General features: G+C 35.5%; 1 protein-coding gene across 3 annotated transcripts; it reads left to right on the top strand.

Annotated features, from left to right (window-relative positions):
- The first annotated feature begins 613 nt into the window (after positions 1–613).
- On the top strand, positions 614–10,925 carry LOC126596348 (calmodulin calcium-dependent NAD kinase-like). 3 transcript variants are annotated; one of them, XM_050262903.1, is made up of 8 exons: positions 614–846; positions 939–1,136; positions 2,125–2,348; positions 2,461–2,522; positions 8,468–8,692; positions 8,941–9,070; positions 9,580–10,068; positions 10,546–10,925. In XM_050262903.1, the coding sequence occupies exons 1-8, from the start codon at positions 834–836 to the stop codon at positions 10,795–10,797; spliced, it is 1,593 nt and encodes a 530-aa protein (XP_050118860.1). In that variant the 5' UTR covers positions 614–833; the 3' UTR covers positions 10,798–10,925. The 3 variants fall into 3 exon arrangements, with proteins under 3 accessions (XP_050118860.1, XP_050118859.1, XP_050118861.1); XM_050262902.1 differs by having other exon boundaries at positions 936–1,136; XM_050262904.1 differs by lacking the exon at positions 939–1,136.
- The last annotated feature ends 867 nt before the right edge of the window (positions 10,926–11,792 follow it).

Raw genomic sequence — 11,792 nt, 5'->3', positions numbered from 1 at the left:
ATTAATGAGAAGGGCGATTGTACCGCACCATTCTCATTGAAGCAAGCATATGATGGACGATTATACCGCACCACCTAAAATTGCAATAAAATTAAATTAGTAGCTCAAGATGGGCGATTGTACCGGACCATCTTTGATCACAGTAAAATTAACATAAATAAACACTGGGTTAGTAATCAAGAACTACACCAAATAAGAAATCAAAGATATAAGTAATTGTTAAATTGAGAAAGAGAAGTAGGCATGGTGTTAGCAGTTCATCGCGACGGTACATCATGTAGGTGAAGCAGAGGAAGAAAAAGAACAGGAAAATCCTTGGAGGAAGCATTTTTTTTTTCTTTTCGGTGAAGGGAGATGAGAACTAGTTAAGGTTAGAGAGTCGTGCTGATAACATGTTATAAATAGATAAAAGTTAAAGAGATAACCTTTGCTAGGGACATGAGCGAAGCGGGTGCAAAATATCACATTGTAACTTTAGTAGCTATAACACAAAAGGATGGCATATAAAGAGATGGAGGGATACTGATATTATTTCTTTTATTCTTTCTTTCGCAGTGTATTTTGATAGCACACAGAGTGTTCTATTTATAGAACAACTCCCGTAATAACAACCATCCAAATACCACTTTTGAAAGTATCAAATACTATTCCCAAGTCTTTATTCCTTTTGAGTGGGCATTCAACCACTAATTCTACAACAATTGTATCATGTAGTGAGAATCTCCTATTTTTTGTAAAGACATGACCTCCTCGTTAGAAATAGAACTAGAGGCGTCTCAATCCCTTCAAAGCTTAAACATATCACTCCTGCTCTGCCTCTGAGTTCCAGCAGGATGCAGCACCATGGTAAGCCAAAGCCAACCTCTCTCTCTCTCTCTCTCTCATATCAAACTCTGTAATTGATATATATATATATATATATATATATGTTTTAGAAGGTGGGAATGGAAAAATCAACCTCACAGTACACATCTTGGCTGCGTCCTTTGTTGGGCTTCTGGCTGCTGCTGCAACGAGCCGTTATCGTCGGAAAAAGTCGTCTAAGGCGTTGAGAGCTCCAAACAATATCTTTCCACGGCTAGAGAGGACGGAATCCGGCCGCGTCGGACATATCGAAAAATTCTCCCATTATGTCGGTAAATTTCTAGAATGATACAGGAAAAACCTTGGGTTAAACTTCTTACACATTCTTGCATTTTATTCCAAAACTAACCCTTTTCTTTAACTTTAGTCAATGAAATATGTTCAAAACTATCATGAACATATGTTTATATTTCTTTTCCAGAAAAAGAAAAACATATGCTTGTATTATTTTTCTAACTTGGTAAGAAGAATATGAACTTGGGATCTCGGTCGAGAAGTAAGTTGGAATAGCTAACTAGTTGGTATTTATAACATGTATTAGTTGGTAGCTCATTAAACTTAAATAATACTAGGAAAACTAAATTTTTAAATCAAATTTTGTAAATCAAATAACATGAAATTGTAGATGTTAATAATTGGATAATGTGCTTATTTTCTATTAGTGACACACCATTTATTTGCAAATTTAGTTTAAAATTTTGATCTCCTTAACATTATCCTAACTTTATTTACAAAATTAACATGTTTTGAAAAGTCGTAAACCTAATTACTATTCAAAAACTTTTAATTTTTTTTGGGGAAAACAGTAGATTTTATTAGAAGTTACGAAGGAACACGATCTTCAAAGCATCATGGCTAACTTTGGAGGCTCAAACCAACAAGAAGTAAAATTGGAAAATAAGGGCAACTTGGTCAATCTGTATGCCACTAAAGAGTATTATTGAATACAAAAAAAAAAAAAAAAAAAAAAGTTAGGCATGTTCTGCATGGGAAGAGAGATTAATTGAACATTTTAGTTAGCATTTTCTGTTAGTTCATGAAAAAAGGGGGTCACTGAAGTTGACCCCTCTTGAAACCAAGTTAATATAACATTTTACATTTTAGTTTGTATTTTTCTATGTTTTCAACTTTTACAAGTTTTTTATATTACTGAATAGGAAATTAATTTTAACGTTGAGTCTTGTTACTAACTTTTTCTTGCTAAAGTACTAAATTTTATTTATTTTAAAGTGCTTAATTTTTGCTTGTTTATATGTGCAGCTAGGCAACTGGGAATTTTAGATGCAAATGAGTGCCCCCAGCTGTGCAAGTTAGCTTATGACTACTTGAGAAAAACGAAAGGGTGTGAAGATAACATCTACGAATATTTCGCTTTAGAAGCAGATCCAGATTCTCTCTACATAAATTTGATTGATGAATTTGATAGATGCATCCTTAGCTATTTTGCATTTCACTGGAGCCAAGCTACTATAAAGATTAGTCAGGTATATATATATATTACCCAGAAAATTTAAAACATATTATTCAATACAAAAGGTCCAGCTAGAATTTAAATGGCAATATAATATTTTATTCATCTGTCATTTTATCTTGCAGGTTTTGAATGTAGAGACTAAGAAGAAAACGAAGCTCAAGGACATGGTATTGGCAGCTACCAGGTTAATTCTCCCATTTAGTTAATTACCTAATAATCAAGAATAATTTTGCGTATTAGTTTAACTTAGACGCATTTACTTCCCACTTATAATTTTTCTCCCAACTCTCCTGAAATAGGATAGATTTTTTTTTTCCGAGAACAGTGAAAGGAAATTATATTGTATAATGCACAACTGTACTTGTTTATCATAATTGTATTGTTCATGACGAATGATATGACAACCCCTAGCAGCTCCAAGATTCTAAAAAACGCTAATCATTAGTCAAGTAACAGGTAGGAACCTAGCGCCTAGGCCATCGAGGGCCTAGATAGTTTTTTTTTTTTTAACTTCAACTAAATTTATTTACTGATATATAAATAAATGTCTACTTATACTTCAAAAATATATAACTGTATTGGAATACATAAATTGCAAAATAGAATGACATATCAATTGTAAAGTACTGTAACATATTGAAAACATGATAAACAAACATATAATGAGTATTCATCCAAGTACCCAACAAGTATCTTAAAATTTATTGAAAAAATAAAATGAAAAAATGGAAGTTATCTATTTTTTGTCCTAGGTGGTCGCCTAGACCTGCCTAGATGCCCTTTCTTATTTTTTTAAAATTTAAGAATTAATTAGAATGGTGGTCAACCGTTTAGTGCCTAATCAGAACCTAGGTGGAGATTTATAAAACAATGAAAGGCCCACAAGATTCCTTATCTGCTATTGACAAAAGATATGGCAACCCTACAAGTTGATACGTGCACGTGGTGTTAACAAAAACTTTCACTATTTGCCAAAATGTCCCAACGTATACGAATTTAGTATGAAAAAGGACTTAGTTACATTTAATTTCTTGAAAGTCAAATCGTACTCCACTTATGTCTCACTCTGTCTAATTTTACTGTCAAAATTGGTTAACAAATTTGTCAAAATTGCTTACGTAGCACCGGAGTCGTGTTAATGCAAAATGACGCCTATGGCGAAAATGAGATGACGTATTCCAAATTTAATACCTTATTATGATTTTTTTTTTCCAAAAAAATCGGAATTTGAGATGCATCAGATTAAATTTAGGAAATTTTAACGAAAAACTTCTGGTACGGTTCACTTTAACGAAAAATCACATTTTTACACTAAAAAGTCAATCTTGGTACTATTTATTAGGAAAATTATCCTTTCATTTCATTATGTTCATAAGATTACACACTGATGCCTTATATACTAGTTACTTAGATAACTAACTAATTACACCTTCATCAACTAATCACTCACTAATTACAAAACAACCATAACAACCTTAACTGTTTACAGTTTTACCCTTATTATCCCCCCTCAAACCGAACTGAGGTAGCCGAAGGGAGAGTTTGTCCCGGAGAAGATGGAATATGTGCTTGGACAGAGCCTTGGTGTAGATATCAGCAACCTGATCTTAAGTACACACAAACAAAACCTGAACTTGATGAGCAAGCACTTTTTCCCGAATGTAGTGATAATCAATCTCCACATGCTTGGTTCGAGCATGGAAGATTGGATTTTTAGCCAATGAAATAGCAGAAATGTTGTCACACCAAATCTGAGGGGAAGAAGGAAGATCAAGACCAACATCAAGTAAAAGCTTACATATCCATGTCAGTTCAGCTGCAGTGTTAGCCAAGGATCGATATTCAGCTTCGATCGATGACCGAGCCACAGTAGGCTGTTTCTTGGCACTCCAGCTTATAAGGGAGTCACCCAAATAGACACAAAACCCCCCAGTAGACCGGCGATCGAGACTGCAACCGGCCCAGTCGGCATCAGAGAAAGCAGTGAGAGTAAGAGGTTTAGGACATTTGGGAAACCATAAGCCAAGAGACAGAGTACCCTTTAGATATCGGAGAATGCGTTTGACGGCCTGAAAATGAGCTTGTCTCGGACAGTGCATAAATTGACAAACCAAATTAACTGCATAAGACAGATCTGGCCGTGTCCACGTTAAGTATTGCAAACCACCAACCAAAGATCTATATTCCTCAGGGTTATCAAGCAGAGAAGAGTCATCATCCAATTTAGTTGTACTAAGAGGAGTGACACAAGGTTTGGAGCCTTCCATGTGTGCTTTGGAGAGAAGATCGAGAATATACTTGTGTTGAGAAAGAAGGATACCAGATGATGACCGCTTGACTTCAATACTAAGGAAGTAATGAAGAGGACCAAGATCTTTGATAGGGAATAAAGAACTGAGCTGAGAAATAACATCTTGGCAGAGTTGAGCATTCGGTCCAGTAACAATAATATCATCAACGTAGACCAAAATGAAGATCAACGCAGGAGCCTTCTTGACAAATAGAGAATGATCATTTGAGGAACCTGAGAAACCCAGAGACTTCAATGCAGTGGTGAGTTTGTCATACCAGGCCCTGGGGGCTTGCTTGAGCCCATACAAAGATTTATGGAGATGACAGACATGATTGAGCTTGGTAGGGTCTTCAAATCCTGGTGGTTGGATCATGAACACAGATTTTGTCAAGGTACCATGCAAAAAGGCATTGCTGACATCAAGTTGATTGAGAACCCAATCAAACTTGGCAGCCAAAGTGAGAAGTAACCGAATAGTAACAGGCTTAGCAACTGGACTAAATGTCTCAGTATAATCAATGCCTTGCTGCTGATGGAAGCCTTTGGCAACAAGCCGAGCTTTGTACCTATCAATAGTACCATCCGGTTTTTGTTTGATTCCGAACACCCATTTCGCACCAACCAAGTTCTGAGTGGGAGTAGCAGGAACTAGAGACCAAGTGCCAGTTTGAATGAGAGCATTAAATTCTTCTTGCATTGCTCGACGCCAATGAGGATGTTTGGATGCTTGAAGATAGGTAGAAGGTGTATAATCGGGAGAGAGATCAGAAGAAATGGGATACTTGGTTGCCATAAGTGCTTTGGGTTTAAAAATACCCGATTTGGATCTGGTTTGCATGGAATGAGTATTGAGAGGGATTAAGGGTGCAGAAAGATGAGGGTTAGGTAAGGCAGTAGAAGAGGGGACAGGAAGAGATGAGGATGGAGAGGGTGAAGAGGGAGTTGGAGATAAGAGAGGAGACAGAGAGGAAGAAGGTTGAGATAGAGAAGGAAAAGTCAATGTGGTGGGAATAGGATTGGATGGTTGTAAATGAGAAGAACTAGAGCTGGAATGTGATGGCGGAGGATGATCCTGTTGAGCAAAAGGAAATGTATCTTCATTATGTTCATAAGATTACACACTGATGCCTTATATACTAGTTACTTAGATAACTAACTAATTACACCTTCATCAACTAATCACTCACTAATTACAAAACAACCATAACAACCTTAACTGTTTACAGTTTTACCCTTATTACTATTCACTTTACCCTTTATTTTGTCTTTATCATTAAAACTCAAAGTTTTCAAACCATTTTCATTAGTTTTCCTTTAAATTTATGATAGTAAGAGTCTTTTTTCTTTATTTGAACAATGAATGATGAAAATTAAAAAATATATGATGAATCTCGAGTCTCTACATTTACACATCCCGCATTTACCCGTATTTCATTAAATCTTGATCATTTTATTAACCTAATGTCATACATCAAATTTTAATTTTGACATGTATCCACTTGAATAATTCCAACTTATCACTCAAAATTTTAAAAATAAAAAATAAAAACAAATGATTAAAAACACCTAGCTATCATCCACCCATCACACACCATTGATGGCAACCCCGTATCCACTTGAATACTTCTAACTTATCACTCATAATTTAAATAAATAAATAAAATAAAAACAAACGATTAATAACACCTATCATCCACCCATCACACCCCATTGATGGCAACTCCGTATCCACTTGAATAATTCCAACTTATCACTCATAATTTTAAAAAATAAAAAATAAAAAACAAACGATTAAAAACATCTATTATCCACCCATCACACCCCATTGATGGCAACCGCAAAGCAGGAAACATTGAGAGTTGCTGTTTCAAGTTGTGGATGAAATTCTCAATGTGACCAAGTGTTCAAAGGATTGAGTAAAACATCACAGATTGACTTCCTGGTTGATACCAAGCAATTGGGGCTGAGAAGTCCAGAGAGTATGCTGAAAAACTGCCCCAGAGAATATGCTGAAAAACTGAATAAAGATGACCAAGGACTCGTTGATTTGTGTCCCTAATTACGTTGCTTACTATGGTTGGGGGAGGGTGGGCCGTAGGTGTCTGCTAGGGTTGTGGGTGTTCTTGGCTGATATATTTATTCTTTATTGCTTCATTTTTCTTTACACTCGACAGTAAATTTGGAGTTAATCAACTGGATATGCGAAACTTTAAAGGGGGTTTTTGAGCTTTAATTCTTGAAGAAGATTAAAATTTAATAAAAATTTGGTGTTATATTACATATTCATTTTAGTGCCTTAATGTGTACTTAATTCAAATTTATATTATAATTTTGTTTTAATATTTTATAGTTATCTTATTAATGTCTCCACATTAAATTTTAAATTTATTATTGTACATATTTTAATTCTTTAATTCTGTTTAACTTCCTCTAATTAGTGCACCTAAACGTCCATACCATAATTTATTTTACTGAACTAGTGTATTGAAATGTCCATACCTATATATTATACCAAACTAGTGTATCGAAATGTCCATATATACCTAAACTAGTTTACCGAAATGTCTATACCTAAATATTTTATAATGGATTAGTGGCACATAAGAAAATATGCAAAAACATTAGTGTACAGAAAAGTCTACTAAAATATTTTCTTTATTATATACGACACTTACCATAAATTGGTGATAAAATGCCAACAAATAAAGCTAATCGATTTGAATTTTAAATGATATTAAAATTTACAATATTTTATATAAAATGTAATTCTGGACACCATAAAATTATTATAAAAAAAAAAAAGACATTAAATGCATATGCTAGCATTAAATAGAATTTAGGGACTAAAAACAATTTTTAATCTTGTATAAGACATTTTTCTAAACTTCATCTTATATAAGGATTAAAATCTAGTTCTCTAAACTTTAAAATTTGACAGGTCATGTCTTACGATGTCGTTGTATTAATAGAATGGTCAAGATTCAATGAAATGCAAGTAAATGCGAGATGTGTAAATTTAGAGACTCAAGATCCATGTATAACAAGAGTATGAAGAAAATATGAAGCCTCATTTAAAGTGACGTCCAAGTCGCATGCCTTGTTCGCCTTGCCTTTGGACCGCCTCTGTGTGGCATAGATGAGATACTCTAAGATTTTTAACCGTTAAATCTTGTTCATTGTATACTTGACCAAGATCTAATGGTTCAAATTTCACCATGTTTTAACATTGGAACAAGGAGAAAAATGTTGGAAGCTAACCAGCTCCTGGAGTCGAGGGGTCGAAGGCAGCAAGGAGCTCCTGAGCAAAGGGTGCTGCCTGCATCGAAGATGGAAGAAGAAGAAGAAATGAAGGGTTGGCCTCCAACGGCTAGTTTTTTGTTTAAATGTGTGAGTGACAAATGTACACTCCATATTAGATCACTTAAATCCCAATGAAGGGCTAGGATTTAATCTGGAGTAGTAAGGTGATTTTAGTGTTTAAATATTGTCTAATCACCAACTCTTTTACACAAGTATGGATGATCGAAATGTACCATACCCTTACACATTTTCTCTTCTTAATGAAGTATGGCTGCTGCATTTTCTGCACAACCCTTGAAGTTGAAAACAACACTCCAATATCCTTTCAATTCTCTACATTCTACCCCCAAGAAACCGATCCAAAAATATAACCAAAAATCATCCAAACAAACAAACTTTATAAAAAAAAAAAAAAAAAAATCATTTTGTGAGGAGAATTTGAAACTGATGAGACTATTTATGTACTGGATGAATTTTGAATTGCTAATTATTTTATCTAATATGGTGAGAATTTGCTTATTTTGTTTAACATATAGGAAAGAGAGATTTGAGAGGATCAGCAAGGAGCTAAAGATGACAAGGGTGTTCTCTACGCTGGTAGATGAAATGAAAGCCATCGGTAGCACTTCAATAAAGGGAGAATCACAATGTACGGACGTGATGAAGCCGGTGGCCCATAGTGAGAGGAGTCCCGTGCTTCTTCTTATGGGTGGTGGAATGGGGGCTGGCAAAAGCACTGTCCTCAAAAATATTCTCAAAGAGTAATTTTCTTAAAGCTTGCGCCTTGTTTCATGTCTAAGATTGGGCGGAACAAGTTTTCTTCACGACTAAATGCATCTAGTACCTTCGACTTGGACAAACTATGTAAATTGACATCTATTTCTTCATTCCACATTTGTTAAACCTATTAAGTTATCCAAGTCAAACCAATCTTAGAGACTAAACGAGGCAATGAGGATCATTTAGTGATTAATGGAGTGTGCTAAGTGTGCATGTCCATGTTTGGCAGGTCATTCTGGTCTGGAGCAGCAGCAGATGCTGTGGTAGTAGAGGCAGATGCTTTCAAAGAGACAGACGTCCTTTACAGAGCCCTTAGCTCTAGAGGTCACCACAGTGACATGCTCCAAACTGCTGAGCTAGTAAGTCTCTCTCATTTAATTAATTTTGTTTATCACAATATAACCTGGGAGACAGTGAGTTTAGATTTCTAATCTCGGATTAATTGCCTAGCCAGATCTTAGGTTGTAAGTGCTCGAAATTAATACTTAAAACCTTAAGATCGAAGCTCTGAAAGACCATTCTATACCCTAACAATCAACCACGTCATTCAATGGGATAAAAATTGAAAATTTTGAGCAAACTGTAAAACTGAGGTTTCTTCAAGGCGTCATGTAGTCCCTACGCAAAGAATTTCTACATTATGTTATATGTATGCACACATTTTGCATTATACCCTTACATAGTTTCACAAACGTCGTAACTGATGTCATTACAGTTGATCATGATAATTGATGTATTATGTGCATGTCTGCCACATTCTGTGATGAGCTAAACTGATCTAAGAATGTGTTTTTGTAGCATTTTCAAATGCGATAATTCCATCATAGAAGTTATCTAGTTGAATCAACTGACTGATTGATCAATGCAGGTGCACCAATCATCTACTGATGCTGCATCATCGCTTCTAGTGACTGCACTTAATGAAGGAAGGGATGTGATCATGGACGGCACTCTATCATGGATGCCCTTTGTTGAGCAGACAATAGCCATGGCCCGGGATGTCCACAAATGCCGCTACAGAATGGGGGTCGGTTACAAGGTGGAGGAAGACGGCACCATTACCGAAAACTATTGGGAACGAGTGGACGATGGAGAGGATCATCAGGATCAGCAGAAGATAGATAATGGAGAGGAACCCAGGAGAAAACCCTACAGAATAGAGTTGGTTGGAGTTGTTTGTGATGCTTATTTAGCTGTTGTTAGAGGCATCAGAAGGGCAATCATGGTTGGGAGGGCAGTGAGGGTGAATTCGCAGTTGAAATCCCACAAGAGATTTGCTAGTGCATTTTATAGATACTGCCAGCTTGTTGATAATGCCAGGCTCTACGGCACCAATACTATGGCTGGCCCTCCAAAGGTAATTTTGGACTCTCCAACTATACTAACTACTTTAAGTAATGTTACAAATACCACAATTTTAGATCACATTTTACGAAGATGCACATGCATGTGTCAATTAACTTTTGGTTATTATTGTTATCAATCGTCACATGAACGAGTTCATGTGGAAATACTTTGTAGGAAGCATTTATGCTCACATAAAATGCTTTTATCATAAGGATGTAGAAGTTTTATCAAAAACGAATTGTTTCCCGGAAAAAAATGACTTGTTTAGTTCTTCTTAATAAAGCACTAAAAATTACTTTTAACTTTTTTTTTTCAAGCACTGTTAAAAACACTTTTAACCTTTCTTCGTCCAATCGGCCATTTTCAGCCGATGTGATCTACTACTTGAATGATAAACACAAAAGTTCATATAATAGTTGATAAATTTTTGCTCAGACATATGCATAGCATGAAATTTATGTACTTGGATTTGTGTGTAAAAATGCAGCTGATAGGATTGAAGGATGGAGACAACAATTTGCTAGTCGATCCGGAAGAGATAAAGTGCTTGACAAACTTAAGCAGTTTAAACTCTGAGGCAGAATCCATATACGAGCTTAATATGCAGAACCCAAGCCTTATCCTCGAGCCTGGTTCCTTCTGGAGAGACATTGTCTTGTGCCCTTCAAGGCCAAACCTTCAGCTGAAGCTAAAGGGTACCATTCAAAAAATTGAAATTTCATACACTGCTACCAATTAGGTTAACAGTGTTGAATCATCTACTTAATTCTTGTGTTAATTTCGTGTTTATTGAAAATTCTGTACATGCAAAAATGAATATATAGTTCATTAATTGCCATCAAATATCATAATAATTCTCTCGTCCAATATTAATTGCATCTAATTAATAGCCCCAAAAAAAATCAGAAATTACCAACCAAAGTTATAAACAAAGACGCCATGAATGTACAGAAGAAACTTCTTTTATTTATTTAATTGCCAAATTGGATTAATGGCCCATGGTGATATGATATTCGGAAGATAGTCCATGTGGTAAAAAAACATAAGGATTTAAATCTTTGTGGTGAAGATTATTAGCAATTTTAACACAAAAACAAAATTTCTGTTAAATCCCAATTAAATGTAGGGATAAAAATGTTCAACCACACTTTTCTATCTGTTAGCCTTCTCTCTTCCTCTATCTAATTGCACCTCCTCTCTCATCTCTCTCTCCAAGCTTTCACACAAAACAAAAAAGGAGTTAAACTGTATCTCCGATTACCATTTGAACAAGGAAAATTAAAGAAGTGCAATGAGTGTGTTTGGAAAGTGTACTCACTCTAAGGCTCTTGCAGCTCCAAGTGCCATTCTAATTTCTAAACGGGGATTCCACGGGAGTTTCTTCTTGAGATCATCATCTATGTGCAGAGCATCATGCAGTGAACCATTACTACAATACTCGTAGATAAGAAGCCTTTGACCATGCTCTGCACAGTAACCCATAAGCTCGACAACATTAGCATACCAGGTCAAGAAACTCGTCATCTTTCTGCTGACTAGAAGCTCTCTTGTCCAATTTCTCTTGACTTCAAGTAGCTGCAAAAGTATCCCAAAAGAATAGTGTCAGTTTCTAAACTATTCTATGCATATAACAGAAACTGCTTGACACATGAGATATAAGCACACAGGAAGAGAGAAGATTTTCATCTTGCATACAAAAGTACCCGAAAAAATATATTACATGATACAAATCAT

This window comes from Malus sylvestris, chromosome 13 (assembly GCF_916048215.2).
Source record: "Malus sylvestris chromosome 13, drMalSylv7.2, whole genome shotgun sequence".
NCBI lineage: Eukaryota > Viridiplantae > Streptophyta > Magnoliopsida > Rosales > Rosaceae > Malus > Malus sylvestris.
Note: the sequence above shows the minus strand (reverse complement) of the source record. Positions and strands in the feature narration are given on the sequence as shown.

What these genes read in the sequence shown, in the direction of transcription:
- LOC126596348 (XM_050262902.1), top strand. An exon ending in CTACTATAAAGATTAGTCAG is followed by an intron (nt 2,349 to 2,460) that starts GTATATATATAT and finishes TTTATCTTGCAG; the next exon opens with GTTTTGAATGTAGAGACTAA. An exon ending in TGCTCCAAACTGCTGAGCTA is followed by an intron (nt 9,071 to 9,579) that starts GTAAGTCTCTCT and finishes TGATCAATGCAG; the next exon opens with GTGCACCAATCATCTACTGA.